Below are 22,386 nucleotides of genomic sequence, written 5' to 3'. Positions count from 1 at the left end.
ACCTCCTCCCCTCTGCTGGTTGGGCTCGCTCCCACTCGTCGACATGTCTGCGCCTTTCTCTTGATTTATGGATGACCGCCTGATCTAGACTCCTGTACTAATGGAAAAAAAGATGTTAGTCTTTATTAAAAGCGCCTCTATCTCAAACCTCTGTTTCTTTTATACCCTATTTGCTTACTGTTATAATAATACATAATACAGAGTTTTATAAAGCGCGAACAGCTACCTCACGAGGAGGTGTACCGGCGCTATTGCAACAGTGTTGTGCCCGTCTAACGTGGTGCCTAGCGTGGTTGGGCAAACAGCCAGGTTTTCAGTAATCGCTTAAAATATGCTTCGGATGGAGCCTGTTGGAGAGCAGGGGGTAGCGAATTCCATAGTACCGCCACATTGGTCCACCTAACCTGGCTCTTTTTGCTCTAGGGGCTGTAATGCGAACACTGTTGTTGGATCTAAGGGACCGGGCTTGGGTGTATCTTGGTAGTCTAGCTTTCAGGTAATTTGGGCAGTTGCCGAACAGAGATCTAAAAGCCAGGGTGAGTGCTTTAAATTTTATTCTGCTTGCCACTGGTAACCAGTGAAGGGAAAGGAGATGAGGAGAGATAGCGTGTTTGTAAGGAATCCTCATTAAAAGTCTCGCAGCCGCATTTTGGACCATTTGGAGTTGTCGTATAAGATACTTTGGTAAGCCCAGATACAAGCCATTGGCGTAATCCAGCCTTGAAGTAACTGTGGCAGGGATTACAGTTTTTCGGCAGCTAGTTGGTAAAAGTCGGAGAATCTTGCGAAGATTTCTCAATTTGCTCATGCAGCAACCTGCCACTTGCTGGATGTGTGAAGCAAAGGACAGCTTGTCGTCCCACCGGACTCCAAGGTTTCTTGCTGAGTGGCTGGGAGAGGGGGCGTGTCCCATCTCTGCCAGCCACCATAGTTCAGATGGTGGAGGGGGGCTTTTTCCGAAAAAGATCACCTCTGTCTTGCTGGCATTGAGTTTTAGTTTATTGGTGTTCATCCAGCAGGCCACGTCTTGTAGGCACCCCTTCAGACTCAGAAAGGATGTCTCTGACACCTCTGAATATGGAAACACCAGCTGGGTGTCATCGGCGTATGAAATTGCCTTGATCCCCCAGTTGGCAATTAGCGTGAAGAGTGGAGCAAGGTAAACATTAAATAGGAGTGGGCTCAGGGCCGAACCCTGGGGGACAGCACAGCTGAGGGCTTTTGGAGAAGAGGAGACATTCTTTAGAGCCACCTTCTGAGTCCTTTGAGTCAGGTATGATTGTATCCACTCCAAAGCCTGGCTCTGGATGCCTAGCTTCGCCAGTCGCAACAGCAGAATATTGTGGTCGACCATATCAAAGGCGGCCGACAGATCCAGGAGCACCAATATAGCTGAGTCTCCCGAATACATCAACCACCTCACTGACTCGGCCACCTCAATTAGTGCTGTTTCAGTGCTAAAACCGGGTCTAAAGCCTGATTGTGTCTCGTGTAATATATTGTTTTGCTCAATAAATTGATTCAATTGGCGCTGGATAACTTTCTCAAGCATTTTGCCTGGCGCTGCCAGGAGGGAGATCGGGCGGAGATTGTTGAGGTCCTTGGGGTCCCCATTTGGTTTTTTCTTTAGGGGGAGTAAAGTAGCATGTTTCCAGATATTCGGGAATGTCCCCGAAGAGATGGATGAATTCCATATATGCTGAATAGTGGGGGCCACAAAGTCGGCTATGCGACTCCAAAGTTTGGGAGGGCATGGGTCGTCCGGCAAGCCCGATTTGCATCGGCTGAGTTCTAGCTTAACTGTACTCAGGTCTATCGGAGCAAATTGTGTCAAGATAACGTTATATCAGTAAATGTGAGTCACAGCATTTAACTTGATATTTGAGCCTGCCCCCACTACGTGGACAGCCCTTTATGCATTTCTCTTGCTTGTGGGTCATGCCTGTATTATGTAGGGGTCTGGTATATTTTGGTGCAACCCCTATTTTTAGGTCGAGCATTCGAGACGTCTTGCATATACTTTAGTATATACTTATATTTGTATGTCCTTTGTGGGCTCTGGAGATCAGCCGTGGGACTTGTTTGCTTCTGCTTATGGACTTTTTTTCTGGCAGCTGCCTCTATTTAAAATTCTTGATAGAACACGACCAGCAGAGGTCAGTAAAAAAAAATACCAGAATTCCTTTAGCATGCTCTAGATTCCTGTCCGTAGAAATTGTCTTCAACGAGCTCCCGTAGACAACAATATTTTTTCAAATCTTGTATTTTCAGTGATATGACCACCGAAGGTCCTGATTTTATATTTAAAACAGAGCTTTCCAGCCGAAAGGCAATATTTCTCTCCATGTGTTCCCATACCTGGCATGTCACCTAGTTTGGTGCTTACTTTTCCTCCATGTTAAAGAACAGTAGATGTTTCAGCACCCAGGCTACTGTGCTGCTTAGCTAAATATATATAGAGTCCCAAAGGCGAGACGGATTGCATGATGAATGCTTGTTTAATTTCTGGTGCATCTTTGTGCTGAAACTCAACTTGTACTGAAACGATTATTATAATAAATAGTGTAACACGTTTAGATTGGCTCATGAGATATCAGATAATTTCTTTATTTGATTGACATTGGTGTCCTCCGGGTGTGCCGAACAAGGTATTAACTCTAAACTTGTTTTTAGTCTGCTGTGCAGTTCAGAGGATGAATTAAAGATGTGGGCTTGGTTTACTTGAATTTAAGTTGATTGTCTATGTCGCTGTTAAACAACTTAATGAAATAATCACATCTTCAGTCATTGCTTTCATAGTTCAAAGTGTTAATGTTCATGCACTTTTTGTGTTGTCAATTACATATCTCTTTTTATTTTCCATCTTGTTTTTCAGTACCAAGAAGAAATTCAAGAACTTAATGAGGTAGCAAGACATCGCCCTAGGTCTACGCTAGTATTAGGAATCCAACAAGAAAATCGACAGATCCGGGTCCTACAGCAAGAGAATAAAGGTAAGCCAACTGTGAAACTATGCGAGTCGCAATTAAGGAATGGCTTCCCATTCGTTCCTATAGGCCTACAGGCCCATAGGAATGAATTTTGGTACTCGCAATTTTCGAGTACCAAATAGGTACTCGCAAATTACGCATGCAATTTCAAGGGTGCCAAAAAGACACCCTATTGCACCTCTGAAATTGAGATGTTACCACATGTTGCGCACATACATGTCCCAAGGGCATGTGTGTGTGTGTAACAAGAAACTACACTAAAATGCATTTTTCAAAGTTTTTGCAAATTACCATCAAGTTTCAATTGATGGTAATTTGTGATCCCTAATTGCAAATTCGCAATTTGGAATTGCATCATGCATTGCATTTAGGAAATCGCAATTTGCGATTTCCTAAATGCATTTGCAATTTAAGTAATCGCAAATTTTGCGATTACTTAAATTGGGAATTTGCATTTGGGTTGATGCATTCCAAATACAAAAATACCAGTCGCAAAGTGGCAGATTCTGCGAATCTGCCCGTTTGCGATCGGTATTTTCGTTGATGCATGTGTCCCATAGTGTATTTGCTTCTTTCATTCAGATACAAAGCATTGTAAAATGTTTTAATAACAATTTAACAGTTCCCCTCTGACATAAGAAGTGTGCACGTTTCATAGATCACAAAAACAATTATTATTTTCTAACACTGGCTTGCTGGAAAACTCGAGCAACACCTAAATTCTGGCAACTAATATTTTGCATTGATGTTTCCACGTATGGCACTTATTCTATGAATAGTTTTGTTCTGGGCTTCACGATTTTCATGCCATAAAAATTACCAGCTTTTTTATTTTGTTGGTAAAGAGAAATACCCAACATTAAGACTTCCAAGCAGGCTTTCTTCTTGATAAACCAGAACAGGTGCCCTTTAGAGTTCCCATTGACCATAGCATATTGTCTGATCACTGGATTTTAACAATTTTGTATTCCCTTGGGAACCTGTTCCTCAAGTCTTGCTATTTAATGTGTGCTTCAGTTTCTTGCTAAACACATCCTGGTCCAGCTCTGCCACTTTTAAATTATCACTCGTGACTCTGATACTGTGCAGTGCGTAAGTTGGCAGTCCAGCATGTCTTAACTAAAACTGAAAATATCGCCACAGAAACAGCTCAGCCCTTTGTAGCCTTGCCTCCTAACATCGCCAGTAGGCCAAAATGTCTAATGATCATGTGTATATATGTATGTGTATGTATATATATATATATATGTACATATGTATGTGTATGTGTATGTGGAGGGTGTTCCCCAAGGCCTCAGGCTCAGTATAGTGCTGTGATGGTCTTTGTCAATGAAGGATGATTTGTGTCTAGTCCGGAGTAAGTCTGGAGCCGTCCTGATTGGAGCTGGAGGGTACGAGGTCAGCCGAGGTACCGGATTCACTTCAGCTGACCGGATTCACTTCGATTTGCTTTGCTACCAGGTGCAAGACTCAGCTCCTCGACCCCCATGGCCGGGTTCACCACCGAACCCTTCTAACTAAGACCCCTCTACCAGATCCAAGCTTGGTTCTTGCTGCATTCTACTTGCTCACACTACAGTCCTGATGATGATCCTTATTTAACTAGATCGAAACGCTGTCGACCTCACAAACAGAACTCCCTCATTGCAAATAAATAATTCAGAGTTCTATAGTTTGTTTTCAATGCGATGTAAAGCTTTTAATGTCACCAAGCACTTTCACTTCACGCACTTGCACTTTTTTGTGTGAGCACAAGAACTATTATTGTTGCATTTTTGAATAATGATCCATTTATGCTGTTAATAAATGTGATGTTACTTCATACCGTGTATCCCTCCATACATTGCTTAGTGAGTCCCGTCAGGACTCCCTTCAAAAGTGTTTCTGTAGATTAATACAGCTCCTAATGATAGTAGCCCAGGCTACAAGAGGACCCGCGAGGCCTCCCCATGACCATTGTTCCTTTTAAATATGGAGATTGAACATGGCAACCTTCTCACTCCCACCGGATGTGGTGGATGTTATTTTATCAGCCAGAAGACACTTCACCAAATCTGTTTATTTCTGTAGATGGGCTAGATTTGTTAAGTGGTATGGAGAGAGTTCGATTGATCCCTTGAAGGCCCATTTATCTGATCTTCATAGTTTTTCACTTTCTTTGGCCCATGATTGTGCTGTGGCAACTGTTAAGGGTTGCTTGTCGGCCTTCCTTTGTTTGCCAGACCAGCCTTCGTTGTTTAAGTCTCACATAGGTATGAGGTTCATTAAAGGCCTCACTAAAAGATTTCCTCCCACTCCCTTTATTATGCCTCAGTGGGACTTAAATCTGGTTCTTCCTTTTCTAATGGGCTCTCCTTTTGACCATCTTCGTAGTTGTCCATTGAGGCTTCTTACATTGAAAACAGTTTTTCTAATAGCTATTACCTCTGCCAGGAGGGTATGTGAGCTTCAGACTCTTAGTTGTAAGCCTCCTTTTACAACCATCCATGCAGATCAAATGGTTCTTAGACCAGAGCTGCTTTCCTGTCTAAGGTGGATACACCTTTTCACTGGGGCAGTCTATCATCTTTGCTATCTTTTATTCTCCCACTCACCCTTCCAAGGAGGAGGAGAGACTTCACCACCTGGACCCTAGAAGGGCGGTCAGCTTCTACTTAGATAGATCCAAGGACTTGAGGCTGGACAGTCAGCTCATTGTTGGTTACGTGGGAAGAATGAAGGGCAAAGCTGTTCACAAGAAAACGCTCTCCAGGTGCATCAAGATCTGCTACGCCTTTGGCCAGGAAGGAACCGCCTGAAGGTATTAGAGCTCATTCTACTAGAGCAAAGTCTTCATTTTCAGCTATGGCTAGAGGCGTCCCTGTGCTTGACATCTTTTAGGCGGCAACTTGGGCCTCCCTTCACACTTTTGCGAAGCATTATTGCTTAGGCTCGGAGGGGAGGAGGGACGGCCATTTTGCATATTTTGTGTTGCAGGATTTTTTGGTATAAGTGGGTGGACACCCTCCTCCTGGAGAGGGACAACTTGGGGATTCAATTTAAAAGGGGAGGAATCCACAGGCAGATGTATCAGTCAGAAGAACTAGTTGCTTACCTTCGGTAAAGCTTTTTCTGGTGCATACAGTATCTGCCTGTGGAGTCCTCACTGACCCACCCTCCGCCTCCTTTGTCTACCTACGTATGCCGAAAAGTTTTTGGGCATGTCATTCTCATATTTCATTCTTGTTTGCATTGTTATGAATCTTGTCGCTAGGAAATGTCTTGGCTTTAACTCTTCCTGTTCTCTTTCTTCTTTCATTCATATACTGTGTATATTGGTGCATATATTGTATACTGTGTATATTTGCAAAATGTGGTCGGTTCACCCGTTCTCCTCGAAGGCACGGAAAAAAATTGGTGGAACTGACGTCAGCACGCCAACGAGGTCTTCTAATGACTCCGATGACGTCATACATAGTCACGAGGGGAGCTGTGCTATTGTGACGTTCTCGTTGACGTGGGAGAGGTATGAAAAAGTTTCAGTGGAATGCTGGCGCAGGGGTAATTCAAAAGGTAAGGAATCCACTGACAGATATTGTATCCACCAGAAAAGGCGTTACCGAAGGTATGTAACTTGTTTGTTTCAACCAGTCCCAGAGGATCAAGACAAAAGAAGGGGGCTTCCCAAGGGTTTTGTTGATAATATAGGCAGGCCAAGGGGAAAAAAAACAACTGTACAGAAAATGAAAGAAGGTACCCTGCCTAATGTTTATAAAGGTCCTAGTTAGAGGATCCAAACATGATGCAAAAAGGGGGGGTGATTAGCCCAAGGGCTGACGCTGCACAGGACAAACACCAGGTCAATCAAAGCAGACTAAACAAGATATATTAGAAAAATACATACTTTTTATTTTTCTTCTTTTTAAATATATTATTAGTGATTTTCAGAAGACAGACATATGCAAATTAGATAGTCACATTGATATATCACAAAATACATAGCAAAAGTTTTTGTTAAAGATTAAGAGCTACCCAGTACTGACCACACTTCAGACACACTTGCACACTCATTCATACAGGGATTGTCTCTAACTCTAGTTTAAGCATTCAACTACCATTCATCCATTCATATAGTCCTGGCTTAGGCAACAATAGATATTCAATAAGTTGCCTAGATCGGGAGGTTCATCCAGGTAGGTAGTATTAATACGGGTCCTGATGTAGTTAGGACAGAGTTCCGTATTCCTGGGACAACATGCCGACGCGCGTTTCGGTGAAAAGCCAATATGGCAACACCTTCATCAGGGCCAGGGTAGTATGCTGGGTAGGAGGAGAGAAGTAAAATCTGGAAGTAAAAAAACTTTGTCTTAGTCCCGTATTTCCAATATATAAGTACATAACCATTTCATTTTCATAGTATTATTAGCATTTAGAAAAGAGGAAACATGTATAGACCTTCTCTATATAGTATATTTGAAGTTGACAATTTTTTGACACTGTGCAGCAACAGACCAGTTGGAGACACTCCCATAAAAGATTCCCTGTTCAGTGGAATCTAAAAAAGGGCAAACTGATGGCCTAAGCTAAATGAACAATAGAATCTACTTCACAACACAAGACACGCATTTAATAATCACACACTCATTGTCATAGACCTAAGACCCCAAGGTTTTAGCTAGGACACTCAATATTGGTGTTTTTAATACAGGAAGGAGCAGATGGTAAATTGCATGACCCAGTTATCCTGATTTACCCCAACAACTTATACGTTCTTCTAAACTCCTGTAGCATTGGTGGTTTCACTTTTTTTAGTATTACCTGTTTATTTTGTTTAAGGTGGCGTGCGATTAGAGGGCCACCCTCACGACTGCAACGGGAGATGGGTTCCAATTGTAACCTTAATGAAAAGGTATAATCGATTATTGTCTTTGATCAAAGATCTCCTTTTTAATACTTGGTGTAACAGTTATAGGCCGAAGCAGTCAATTTACCAGGCTATTTGATCTGGGTTTGTGGTTCCTTTGGTCGGGCTTGTGCGGCTCGTTGCTCCACCAGTTAGTTAACAAGGGAGAGGTAACCAGAGGTGTAGAATTTTCTAGATATAAAAAAGATAGGTCATTATATCTCTGTTCTTGATAATTCAGGAGACACTCAAACGCCCCTCTAGAGAGACAAACTAATAGGCAAGTACCTACTATGATGTAAAAAACTTTCGAATGTTATCCTATCTCTTCAGGGACGTCCTGTTGGTCAAGACGGACGTTGAACCTGTCGTCTCGCTGTCAGTCGTGGTTGTATCGATAATAAGTGCTCCTGTTGGTAGTGCATTAAAAGACGCCCATTAATAATAGCCTTTCTTTAATCTGTGCTCTAGGGTGATAGCGGACAAAAAAGTGTAACCTAATAACTGTGAGGGGGATAACCCTAAATAATATCAAACAGTCGTGCTGAAAATAGCAAACCCTTTAGTGGTCTCATACAGTCGGGTATGTGAATAACACCACGGAGCATCTTGCCGATAAGCGTAACCACACTAGCAAGTGATTTTAAAGAATCAATTACCTTTCAACGGATCAAGTCGTGCTTTATCGCGGGGATTCCACCAACTAGGACATATTCAGGACGGGAGGCTGCTCGCTGGCATTCCTAAAAACGGACAACATAATTACATATTGTCCGTTACGAGAGGGCATTTTGACAGGCTCCATTATGTAGGCTTGGCTGGGCGCTTAGGCTAAACAGCGATGTTGGGTAACTTTCATAAGGTAATTACCTTAGTAGAGTCAAGTAAGGCTTTGTCTCAGGGATTCCACCAACTCGGACGCGCTCAGGACGGTAAAGGCTTACTCGCATTTCTAAAGATGGACAACAAAAAAGATTTTTACATATTGTCCGTTATATGGGGGCGTTTAAAGGGCTCCGTTATGCGGACTAAGGTGGTCTCGTAGTTCTGCTTACCGTCACAGAGTCGGTCGTCATCTTCATATGGGGTTCCGCCGGCAGCCAAGTCGGCCAAATGCACGATACAGGACACTCGTCTGTGCGCTAATTGGAAGACATTTAAATAGGTATTTGCTCGCGCGCTTTTTTTCGGAACTCTCCCCAGTCGAGTCTCGCGTTATAACGAACACTGAGGACGGACTTTTTTCTGTGGGGGAACTGTCCCCGCCATGTTGGTTAAGTTGAGTAAAGTAAAACCAGGCGCCTTTCAGATGGCGTAAAAGTAAATATTTTTATCGTGCTTTGACTTGGGACTAAACCCAACCGTATCTCATGTTTTGCAGAACACTGAAAAGGGACTCCCAACTGTGGAGGGGCAATATCCACCATGGTGGTTGAAATGCCGAATGGGGACCTTATAGTTCTTAACGTTTCTCCTCATTAAAAGGAGCACCTACTCAGCCATCTTGCGTGACCCAATGATATGCCATAACGGAGGATCATATGGAGAGATGTAATCGTGGTTATGTGCCAAGAACATGTTATATCATTTTAGCCCAATAAGGAAGTAGATAGCGCTAAAGACTAGACATATTCTAGTGCTCCCATCCGGGTTTAAATGCTCTCACATGCGCAAGCTATTGTTCCAATCCATCTCCTTATATTCTTGCGCATGTGAGAGCATTTAAACCCGGATGGGAGCACTAATGAGGAGAAACGTTAAGAACTATAAGGTCCCCATTCGGCATTTCAACCACCATGGTGGATATTGCCCCTCCACAGTTGGGAGTCCCTTTTCAGTGTTCTGCAAAACATGAGATACGGTTGGGTTTAGTCCCAAGTCAAAGCACGATAAAAATATTTACTTTTACGCCATCTGAAAGGCGCCTGGTTTTACTTTACTCAACTTAACCAACATGGCGGGGACAGTTCCCCCACAGAAAAAAGTCCGTCCTCAGTGTTCGTTATAACGCGAGACTCGACTGGGGAGAGTTCCGAAAAAAAGCGCGCGAGCAAATACCTATTTAAATGTCTTCCAATTAGCGCACAGACGAGTGTCCTGTATCGTGCATTTGGCCGACTTGGCTGCCGGCGGAACCCCATATGAAGATGACGACCGACTCTGTGACGGTAAGCAGAACTACGAGACCACCTTAGTCCGCATAACGGAGCCCTTTAAACGCCCCCATATAACGGACAATATGTAAAAATCTTTTTTGTTGTCCATCTTTAGAAATGCGAGTAAGCCTTTACCGTCCTGAGCGCGTCCGAGTTGGTGGAATCCCTGAGACAAAGCCTTACTTGACTCTACTAAGGTAATTACCTTATGAAAGTTACCCAACATCGCTGTTTAGCCTAAGCGCCCAGCCAAGCCTACATAATGGAGCCTGTCAAAATGCCCTCTCGTAACGGACAATATGTAATTATGTTGTCCGTTTTTAGGAATGCCAGCGAGCAGCCTCCCGTCCTGAATATGTCCTAGTTGGTGGAATCCCCGCGATAAAGCCCGACTTGATCCGTTGAAAGGTAATTGATTCTTTAAAATCACTTGCTAGTGTGGTTACGCTTATCGGCAAGATGCTCCGTGGTGTTATTCACATACCCGACTGTATGAGACCACTAAAGGGTTTGCTATTTTCAGCACGACTGTTTGATATTATTTAGGGTTATCCCCCTCACAGTTATTAGGTTACACTTTTTTGTCCGCTATCACCCTAGAGCACAGATTAAAGAAAGGCTATTATTAATGGGCGTCTTTTAATGCACTACCAACAGGAGCACTTATTATCGATACAACCACGACTGACAGCGAGACGACAGGTTCAACGTCCGTCTTGACCAACAGGACGTCCCTGAAGAGATAGGATAACATTCGAAAGTTTTTTACATCATAGTAGGTACTTGCCTATTAGTTTGTCTCTCTAGAGGGGCGTTTGAGTGTCTCCTGAATTATCAAGAACAGAGATATAATGACCTATCTTTTTTATATCTAGAAAATTCTACACCTCTGGTTACCTCTCCCTTGTTAACTAACTGGTGGAGCAACGAGCCGCACAAGCCCGACCAAAGGAACCACAAACCCAGATCAAATAGCCTGGTAAATTGACTGCTTCGGCCTATAACTGTTACACCAAGTATTAAAAAGGAGATCTTTGATCAAAGACAATAATCGATTATACCTTTTCATTAAGGTTACAATTGGAACCCATCTCCCGTTGCAGTCGTGAGGGTGGCCCTCTAATCGCACGCCACCTTAAACAAAATAAACAGGTAATACTAAAAAAAGTGAAACCACCAATGCTACAGGAGTTTAGAAGAACGTATAAGTTGTTGGGGTAAATCAGGATAACTGGGTCATGCAATTTACCATCTGCTCCTTCCTGTATTAAAAACACCAATATTGAGTGTCCTAGCTAAAACCTTGGGGTCTTAGGTCTATGACAATGAGTGTGTGATTATTAAATGCGTGTCTTGTGTTGTGAAGTAGATTCTATTGTTCATTTAGCTTAGGCCATCAGTTTGCCCTTTTTTAGATTCCACTGAACAGGGAATCTTTTATGGGAGTGTCTCCAACTGGTCTGTTGCTGCACAGTGTCAAAAAATTGTCAACTTCAAATATACTATATAGAGAAGGTCTATACATGTTTCCTCTTTTCTAAATGCTAATAATACTATGAAAATGAAATGGTTATGTACTTATATATTGGAAATACGGGACTAAGACAAAGTTTTTTTACTTCCAGATTTTACTTCTCTCCTCCTACCCAGCATACTACCCTGGCCCTGATGAAGGTGTTGCCATATTGGCTTTTCACCGAAACGCGCGTCGGCATGTTGTCCCAGGAATACGGAACTCTGTCCTAACTACATCAGGACCCGTATTAATACTACCTACCTGGATGAACCTCCCGATCTAGGCAACTTATTGAATATCTATTGTTGCCTAAGCCAGGACTATATGAATGGATGAATGGTAGTTGAATGCTTAAACTAGAGTTAGAGACAATCCCTGTATGAATGAGTGTGCAAGTGTGTCTGAAGTGTGGTCAGTACTGGGTAGCTCTTAATCTTTAACAAAAACTTTTGCTATGTATTTTGTGATATATCAATGTGACTATCTAATTTGCATATGTCTGTCTTCTGAAAATCACTAATAATATATTTAAAAAGAAGAAAAATAAAAAGTATGTATTTTTCTAATATATCTTGTTTAGTCTGCTTTGATTGACCTGGTGTTTGTCCTGTGCAGCGTCAGCCCTTGGGCTAATCACCCCCCCTTTTTGCATCATGTTTGGATCCTCTAACTAGGACCTTTATAAACATTAGGCAGGGTACCTTCTTTCATTTTCTGTACAGCAGTCCCAGAGGATCACCAAGCTCTAGTCCAAATTTATGCATTTGAATTGATCTATATAAAACTTAATATCGATTAATATGGTTGCCAGATTATATTGACCCTATAGTTTCCAAATAGACTTGGTGTTAAAGAAGCCCATAGATTCTATAAAACAAAATCATCTATTAAGGGTCTGCAATATTAAAAGAAAATGAAGTGGTAAACCTTCTAAAACACACTTGCCATTAAAAAGGCTCACAGGTTGGCCACTAAACTCTATAAATAAGAAAGATCTTATACTAGGTTCCACTATGTTAATATAAAATGAAGTTTTAAAACTGCTAAAACACAACTTTCCAAGATAATCACTACAGCGTTGATTCCCCAAACCAACGCTGTCTTCAAAATGCCTTTATGAAGACAGAGTATATTGGCTGGAGTTCTGGTTTCATCACTTTGGGATTTAAGTTTTAAGCAAAGTCATAGTAAAGCGAAAAAGTTCAGTTACAATGTAACTTTTTAAATTGAACAAAACACTGAAATTTACCAGTTATAGTTATCTCAAGTAACTGTAACTATAACTTCCGTCCTTCCATTCACAGTGATGTCATGTCAGCAGTTGCAGGGATGTTATCAACGATGTCATAGAACATATCCTGAGTGTTGTAATACGTGAGGTCATAAGCAGCCATGGCAAGGGTGCGTGTTATAGTTACTTTAGGGCTTTAGGTCTGCTTATTAAAGGGAAGGGAGCAGTTGTGGAAGGCCAGTCGAAACCCCAACATCTGCGTAGTAGGGATACCCGCCGGGGGGGGGGAGGGTTGGATTAGTGAGGGAATCTATGTCGTCCTGTATGTGAAGCAATGGCACTCCACAATGGTGACCCCACAAGGACTTACTGGCACATGCATCAACAATGCGATTTGCGATTCCTTATTAGCGAAAAATAAATATTCGCTAATAAGGAATAGCAAAGGCTATGCATGAAGAAATTGCTTAAAAAATAGCGATTTCTAAACATTCCTTAATTGCGACTCTCAAATTGCGAGTCGCAATTAAGGAATACCTTCCCATTCATTCCTATGGGCCTAGAGGCCCATGGGAAATGAATGGGAAGACATTCTCAATGTGTTATTCTCAATTAGAGAATTTCAAATTGAGAATGCAATTTTAAGGGTGCCAGGGTGTCAAAAGGAGACCCTTTTGCACCCCTGAAATATGCATATGAGTACATGTGTGTTTGTGTAAAATAAAAATTTGAAAAATGCTCTCAAGTGCATTTTTCAAAGTTTTTGCAAATAACCATGAAGTTCAACTTCATGGTAATTTGCTCCCCCTATTAGCGAAATCGCTAGTTCTTTTACTTTAATGCATTGCATTCAAGGAATATCAATTTGCGATTCCTTAAATGCAATGGCAATTTAAGTAATCGCAATTTAGAGGTTACTTAAATTGCGAATTTTGCATTTGGGATGATGCATCCCAAATGCAAAAATACCGGTCGCAAGGGGGCAGATTCTGAGAATCTGCCAGTTTGCGACCGGTTTTTGCTTTGAAGCAAGTGGGCCTAAGTCCTTATTTTCGATTAAAGGGACACATTGGATCCCACTCTGCAACCCACTTCCTGGATTCTCACCCATGCGTGTGATAGTGTAATTCAAAGATTTATAGGTCGAGAGGTTAACCTGCAGGAGGCCAGGAAGGTGCGATATTTCAATGTTGACTACTTCAAAGAAACGGGAACAGCAGACGTGAGTGCCAATTTGAGCTACACTGGCGGAGACTCCTTCACTGAAACAAGTGAAAGAAGATAACCTTGAAGAATTGGATGTGCTGGCTAATTTTTTAGGATAATTGAGTTTTGCTGCAGGCCCCTTAAATGGTACCATAGGGGAAAGCACTTTTTAATTTTAGGTTGGAAACCAACCTCTTCTCCTCATCATATATAAATTCAATGGAAAAAACAAAGTTTACAGGGACGGCATTTGTCATTTGAGATATCAGTGATGTCACTGACCATGCCATGGGTGATGTAATAATTGAGGTCATAAGCACTGCATTGTGCATGCGTTAGTTAAAGTTAGCTATAACTGCTGACTTTCACAGTTTTTGTGCGAGTGAAATCTGTGTCTAACTATACCGTCCCTGTAATCGTTGATACAGGTGCTTTATACCTAACATCCCTTTAACCTCTAACCTTTCAGAGCCGGTGTGTGAGTGGCTCGATGGGTGAATGGGTGTATGAGTGGCTGCATGGGCCTGTGACTGGGTGTGTGAGTGGACATGTGAGTGAGTAGGTTTGTGGCTGTGTGAGTGGGTTTGTTAGTGGTTGTATGGGTTTGTGAGTGGGTGTGTGAGTGGCTGTATGGTTCTGTGTGTGGGTGTGTGAGTAGCTGCGCGAGCGGGCTTGTGAGTGGCTTTATTTGTGTGTGAGTGTCTGTATGGGTCTGTACAGTGGGTGGATAAAGGAGGCAGGGCCTCCAAAGAGATCTCCGCTATCCTGCTGTGTTGTGCATACTGGTGGTAACAGGAGGGGTTCTTGGCCCCAACAATCCTCATCATCCAAGGTGACTTCATCCCCCAACCAGTAGTGCGCCAGGAGGCGTGTTTGCACAGTGCTGGACAAAGGAGACTGGGCCTCCAACAAAATCCCAGCTTTCCTACTGTGTGGGATAGTGGGACAGACTGGTGGTAACCGGAGAGGTTCTTGGCCCTCAAGAACCCTCAGCATCCAAGGGGAGTTCATCCCCCAGGAGGCGCATTTGTAGAGTGGTGGCGAAATGAGGGTGGGTCCTTTGACGAGATCTCAGCATTCCCGCTGTGTGGGACCTTCTGGAGGTAATACAAGGGGTTTTTGGCCCCCAAGGACCCTTAGCATCCAAGGTGACTTCATCCCCCAACCAGTAGTGCGCCAGGAGGCGTGTTTGCACAGTGCTGGATTAAGGGGGCGGGGCCTCGACAAATTCCCAGATTTCCCACTGTGTGGGATATACTAGTGGTAACAGGAGAGGTTCTTGGCCCCCAAGGATCCTCGGCATCCAAGGAGACTTCATCCACCAACCAGTAGTATGCCAGGAGGTGCATTTGCAAGGTGATGGAGCAATGGGGGTGGGTCCTCTGAAGAGCTCTCAGTATTCCCGCTGTCTGGGACTTACTGGAGGTAACTGGAAGGATTCTTGACCTGCAGCTGGATCCGCAGATTTCGGACAATGTAAAAAATATATATTTACAAACATTTTAATGAATAATTTATGCTTACTGCCCACTTATATCGCCTTTATGTGGCCAGGTAATCTCTACACGGCCCCTTTATTAACAGCTGAAATTTCCCTGGCACTGTTTCCCAATAAAAGAAAATGGGGGCTGCAACTTCGCTGTCAGCTTGCGGCCAGCCATTCAGATTCCTTCTTTTGGCACATGGATCCGTGGATCGACCCTTGGTGGGTCCGCTTCCCTATATAACTATATTTTTGTACCTTTAATACCACTAAAACTAATGAACGGATTAATACCAAATCACAAAAAGCGTGATCTCTGGAACAAAACTTACCGTTCTGCCAAATTTGGTGTAATTCCGGTCAACAGTCCAGACTGTAGTCGCATTCAAAGCCCCTATGGCAAAATGCAAGTGGAAAATACGTTTTGGAACCCTCGCTTATGATAGACGGATCACCCCAAAACATTCAATACAGCAGCTGAACCGACGAAAGTATACGTTTAAAATTTTTTGTGAAGATTCGGCAACCGACGCTAAAGTTAATGGCAAAACAAAAAACACTACCTATGAAAACTAGGTCCTAACTATACCTATTGGCGACCACCAGTAGGTAATATGTTCATCCTGTTAGGGAAAGTGTTTTGTAAATATATCTGAGACTTACAAATATATAGTAAGCTCGTAGTAGTGAGTGATTTTTAATTTCTGTCACTTGAGTGGGTGTGTGACTGTGTATCAGTGTGGAAGTCGGTGTCTGAGTGCTGAATGTGTGTGGGTGGATGTATAGGTAAATATAGGTGTATGTCATTAGCTATATGGGTGTGTGAATTACTATGTGAGTGTCTATATTGGTGATTGAGTGTGATTAGCTGTAGCTTTATGGGTGAGTGTGTGGCTGCCTTAGTGGGTATTTAAGTGGGCGAGCTTGTGAGTGGCTGCTTTGTTGACTGAGTGTCGGTGTGACTTGCTGTATAGGTGAGTGTGTGAGCGGGTGTATGACTGCTTGTATGGATGTGTAAATGGGTATGTAAGTGGTTAACTGAATTAGTGAATAGATGTGTGAGTAGCTGTATGGGTGAGGGAGTGCTAGTGTGAGTAGTATGTGTGTTAGTGATTGGTTGTGAGAGAGTGGCTATACTATTGAGTGGCTCTGTGGGTGAGTGAAGGGGAGTGTGACTGGTGGTATGAGTGAGTGGGTGTGTAAGTAGCTGTATGGGTGGGCAGTTAGCTGAGTTAGTGGCTCTTTGAGTAAGTGAGTGTTAGTATATCGTTGAATCGTTATGTGAGTGGGTGTGTGAGTGGACATATGAGAGGTTGTATGTGTGTGTGAGTGGGTGTGTGGATTATGTCATCAGTGATGTCACTGACCATGTCATGAGTGATGTCTTAAGCAGTGCATTGCAGTGCGTGAGTTATAGTTAGCTCAGGTAACTATAACTGCTAAATTTCAATGGTATTCTACAAGTGAAATCTAGGCTTAATTATAATGTCCCTCTAACCTTTATTTTTTTTCAATGAATTTCCTAGTTGTTTTAAAAATTGTTTCATATCTATAATATCCCTGTTACCTTTGCTTATTTTTCAGTGGTTTTATTTTAACTTTTTAATCCTAACTGTAACCTGTCACCTCTTAGAGTGTGTGTTTGAGTGACTGTGTGTGCCTGAAAGTGCCTGTGTGAGTGTATGTATGGGGTTGTGAGTACCAGTGTAGGTGCCTTTGTGTGTCAGTGAGTGGGTCTGTGAGTGCTTTTGTGAATGTCTGAGTGGGTGTGTGAGTGCCTTTGTGGATCTTTAAGTAGGTGTGTGAATGCCTTTGTGGGTCTGTGAGTGGGTGTGTGCCTGTGTATGTCTGTGAGTGGTGTTATGCATTTCGGACATTTGCATACTCGGGGTTTTTAAAAGGGAGCACCATGGACTCTGCTCTCACCAGGAGATGACAAGAAAGAAACCCCTCCTAAAAGTCACTACACATCAGATTGTGCTCCAATAGATCAACAATGAATTCACCTCCAGTAAGGATTTCCTATTGTTTTTCAACATGGAATATGAGAGAAAACAAACTTGTTGTGCCGCCGCCAAGCCCAAGAAGTTAGTTTAGTTTCTCCTTTACTGACGAGGCGCTTCATCTGGGACTCCTGCTGTGTTTATATTTTTAAGTGCTTCCTGTTGAGGTTTAATGTCTGTGAAATCGGCACCAGGGCTAAAATCGAACCTCATTTTTTCGTAGAATAGTCTCCAGTTTTGCTAAAAAACGTCTACCCTACTGGAGTACTTTAATTTGGTTAATTAGTAAGTGCTACCTTGTTGGTTAAATATCTTGTTCATATTCTACACTACAGCTGCTTAAAAGACCACAAGATGGGCATGTAATTTTGGCAGTGATTGTGCCTCGAGCGACTTCATCCACAAATTTGTGAAAACGTGAATCTTTGTCAAGGGAAGACAACGAGAAAATAAAGAGGTGAATCTCTACAAAACATGGGTACTTCCCCTTAACTAAACGATGTAAGTGCTTATTTGTTTAATGGAGAGGTCCTAGTATTCCTCTGCATCAATAACGCGTCACCAAGTAGGCTGGAAATGTGCTCGGGCCTTTTGTTAAGCTGTCCATCAATGTGGAAAAAGGTGGGAAGATCTTTGAATCCAAAGGAAAACGGGTCCTGGCCAAACAGTCAGAGCTTTCAGATGATTTTGGGCATTTGCGTCCTCAAGGTATTTAAAAGGGAGAATAATGGACTCTGCTTTCACCAGGAAACAACGTGAAAGAAATCACTCATCACAGTCAGCTCAACAATTCAGCCATTTCCATTAAGCATTTAAGATTGTCTTTCAACGTGGAATACGAGAGGAACCACTTTTGTTTTGCCTTCCCCAAGCCCAAGAAGTCTGTGTTTTAAACAAGGAGAGGGGGATGCATGGCCCCTCCTTCACCGGCCCTGAGATCCCATCCCCCGGGGCCCTGCAAAGACTTAATGAGGGAGTGGGTCATGCAGCTCCCCCTTCACAGGCCGATTTCGGCTCAGGTGTTCCTACCCTGACCCACACCCCCCCCCCCCACCCCCCCCTTTTTTTTTACAGTTTTTTGGGGGGATACTGCTGAAACCAAGTCCCAAGATGGCGGTCAACACTTCTTGGTTGAAAAGTTGGCAGCCAATCCGATTTCAGCACGGCGACTGTCGGATCTACGGGGAATCCCAGTCCCTAGATATACAAATTTGGCTTTTGGTTAATATCTCCATTTCTGAATGGATTTGCACCAAATCACAAAAAGCACAGTTTCTGGACCAAGAGTTGGATTTTTGCCAAATTTAGTGTAATTCCTTTCATCAGTTCGGGAAGCTGTTGTGCTCAAATTATTTATGGGAGATAACATGGGGAAACATATTTTGGGACACTCCCTTTTTCTCGGCCCGAAGCTTTCCAGATGGCAGCTGAAGTGAGTATATAATATTTTGGAAAAAGTTCCTGAAAATTCATCAATTGGTATCAAAGATATAGGCAAGTCAAAAAACGATTTTTCTTTGGAAACAAGGTCCTAACTGTAACTACCTACTGGAGATGGAGGGATTCCTCCTACCCTACAGGCGGACACCAGTATGCAGTTATAGTTGGAACCTACTGTCCATATACAGAGCGTTTTTTGTTTTGCTATTAACTTTGGCACCGTTTGATGAACCTTCACAAAATGTTCAAAACTGGTTTGACACTTCACCTGCTGTCTTGAAAGTTTTGAGGGGATCCGTCAAGCGGGAACTGAGAAAAACTCTTTTTCCTCATGTAATTTCCCATCGAGATTTTAGACATGACTACAGCCTGAACTTCTGAGCGGAATGACACCAAATTTGGCAGAAAGCTATGTCTTGGTCCAGAAAGAGTGCTTTTTATAATTCAGTGTAAAACTGTTCAGTAATTTTAGAGTTATTAAGGAAAAAAGATTTATGTATATCTAGAGGCGCGTATCCACCGTGGTGGATCCATGTGCCAACAGCAATGCTGTGATGGGCTGGCAGCAACCTGTGACAAAAGTTACGGCCTCCATTTTGTGAATCGGGACACGGTTCCCAGGAGGGGAAATAAAGTCAAAATAGAATGGAAGGGGTTAGGATAGAGGTCTCCTGACCCCATGGTACCGATGGAGAGGTCTGTTAGGGACTCCTCAAGGACAAGAAATTGCCTGAGAATGTTTTTTGGGTTGCGCGAGGATCCGCGAATCCACAGTGGCGTTCATTGCAGCTCCCAGTGTGAATCTGTGACAGATCTGCAGAACCAGAACCAGAATTAAAAAAATACACACAGTCACAGACTCAGTCACACTTACTCACCCACTCACACATCCATACACCCACTTACACATAAATACACCCACTCACAGAAACACTCACAAACCCATAGCTACCAATACATCCACTCAAAGACCCAGAGATCCACTCACACACCCACAGAGGCACTCACACAGTCAGAGACACACATACAGCCACTTGCGTACCCTTTCACACTCCTATACAGCAAAACCATTGACACACCCACTCACACACTCATACAGCCACTCACACATCCACCCACATCCATACACCCACGCACACACCCATGCAGTCATTTAACACACCCTCTCATTCACCCATGCTGTCACCGATAACTCCACTCAGGGATCCAGAGATCCACTCATAAACCCACTCACAGACTCCCACGGGTACTCACACACCCACTCGCACAGCTGGGGCCAACCTCCGCTACACACGGCCAAAGGTCATGCACAGAGTGGTGTTGGCTGCATACGGGTAGTTGCGACTAAACCCTGCAGCCAATGCCCCACCTTGCATGGCTGAAGGCCATTTGCGGCTGCCGTTGGATTAACGTATGGTAATTAAATATGCGAGCCTTGTGTCCAACCCTCCACTGCGCACGGAGAGTGGGGTTGGCTGCATGTTGGTGGGTTGGCAGCAGGGCCTGGCCACAGGCGGAATTTGGATTAACGTATGGTAATTAAATATTACGGCCCATTAAAAAAAAAACGTAAAATTCCCTGCTATTTCTTATCTATAACATCACTGTAGCCTTTTAAAAAAAAATTTGTTGCCTTGTGCCCTAATATATCGAAGGCATCTCAGCTGCTATAGGTCGCCTTGGGATGCTATCTAAGGGAGCTGCATAGAACATGTCAGAGCAAGCCATAAGCCCCATGATTCCACTGGTAGTTCTCCGTAGGTAGCAGGGTTTTTACTCGCCAAGGAATTAGCATGCTCGGAGGTTGCTGGGATTTTTACTGAGGGAAACTGTTTAATGATTTAATGCTGGTTTAATTTAAGACATTCGTGGATGGGTTTGGGCTCTCCAGGTTTTTGATGCTGGAGTGTGCAGATAGTTAGAGATTACAGAATTAAAACCACAAATTATGATCTGATGGCATTATGGGAGATGGCAGGAATTTGATAATCTGGCTAAACACAGCACTTTTGAGAATTATTAGGTTACCACTGGAGATACTGAGAAACTAATAGGAGACTGACCTGTGAAGTTGAGCTTAATGAAAATGAACGTAACCTAATGTTGGCTCACTCCTGTACTGTGTCAGAAGGTGCCTGGTTTAAACATATTCCTGCAATGGACACTGTGCAGTTGGGAAAATATAAACTGCTACATCCTCAAACTTTCCTCAAGCTGAGTTCCTTCATATGACTCAGGAATGCTCTGGGTTTACATACTATTGGAGAGAAGTCACCTGGGTACTGATGAAAGTGGTAGGGTGTAAAGACCTGCAGAGGGCCATGAGCTTAAACTAAAGCTTTTTCAATGCCAAAGAGAGGTTAAAGCTGACAGTAAATTTGCCAGGAGGGTCATAGTGATGGTGTGGAAATCCCATGTTCATCCCCCTTTGCTGAAAGAATCAGTACTGTGGCGAATGGGCCACAGCAGAGTCAAACGAGTGTAGTTCATTAGCACACATTCTTGAATGCCGTTTTACATAATACCAAACTTTACGATAAACCTCTGAGGTCCAGGTGATCCAAGATAAATATAGTTATATGTATATAATACAGTTCTATTCAACAGATTCTTTGATATTTTGTTTCTAGTATTGTAGAAGATCAGAGGAGAGGGAGACCAGATATCTGAATGAAAAATGGCAAAGATCAGTGGGTAGATTATTGCTCCCAACATCCCCCACTAGAAGTATCATGGAATAACTATATTAAGGGCATGATAGCAATCACACCTGCATAGTTGGTTGTCTAATGAGTTTACAAAAGTTAATAGGCTGTAAGTTGATGTAAAATTGTAATTAAGCAAATTCAGACGTAGCTGGAGAACTAGAGCACGATATAACTGACGTATGGTTCATGTATGTTAGTGACAGTTCAAGAATGTTCCAGTAAAAATGGTTCTAAAAGTGTTGCTGAATGTTCAGAGTCAAACTTTATTCTGTTTCTCAAACCCATCAAGAAGTTAAGCATGTACGCATGCGGTTGTAAATGCTTATTGTAGTAGTCTATGGGTAACCATCAGAAGGATCTGCTTGTGAAGAAGTATAAATGGGATGCTAATTCTTGTTTTAACATTACTTTAACAGAATTACGGACATCTCTTGAAGAACATCAGTCTGCTCTTGAACTCATAATGAGCAAGTATAGAGAACAGATGTTCAGGTTGCTTATGGCCAGCAAAAAGGATGACGCAGGGATAATACTGAAGTTAAAAGATCAACATTCCACGGTAAATATTCCTACTACTAAGATTCTCAACTATAACAATAAATCACTTCAGGAAATATGCACATGTAAAACTGCATAGAACAAAGAAGCAAAACCTTTCTTAAGCATTCACCAAACCACAAAAAGTATCAGGTATGTGACAAAACCAAACCTTTCATGTAAATTATTATAATTTCCTAATGCTGTACTCAACCAAGATGTACTAATGGATCA

At 42.7% G+C, this 22,386-nt stretch overlaps 1 protein-coding gene across 1 annotated transcript in view; it reads left to right on the top strand.

The window, feature by feature from the left end:
* FGFR1OP2 (FGFR1 oncogene partner 2) overlaps window positions 1-22,386 on the top strand; it is a 218,762-nt gene that overhangs the window by 131,094 nt on the left and 65,282 nt on the right. Inside the window, exons 3-4 of the mRNA XM_086920213.1 lie at window positions 2,876-2,993; window positions 22,032-22,174. Of these exons, the coding sequence (XP_086776339.1) occupies window positions 2,876-2,993; window positions 22,032-22,174 (261 nt within the window). The remainder of the gene's footprint in view (window positions 1-2,875; window positions 2,994-22,031; window positions 22,175-22,386) is intronic.

The sequence above is a fragment of the Lissotriton vulgaris genome, chromosome 1_1 (assembly GCF_964263255.1).
Source record: "Lissotriton vulgaris chromosome 1_1, aLisVul1.2, whole genome shotgun sequence".
NCBI lineage: Eukaryota > Metazoa > Chordata > Amphibia > Caudata > Salamandridae > Lissotriton > Lissotriton vulgaris.
Note: the sequence above shows the minus strand (reverse complement) of the source record. Positions and strands in the feature narration are given on the sequence as shown.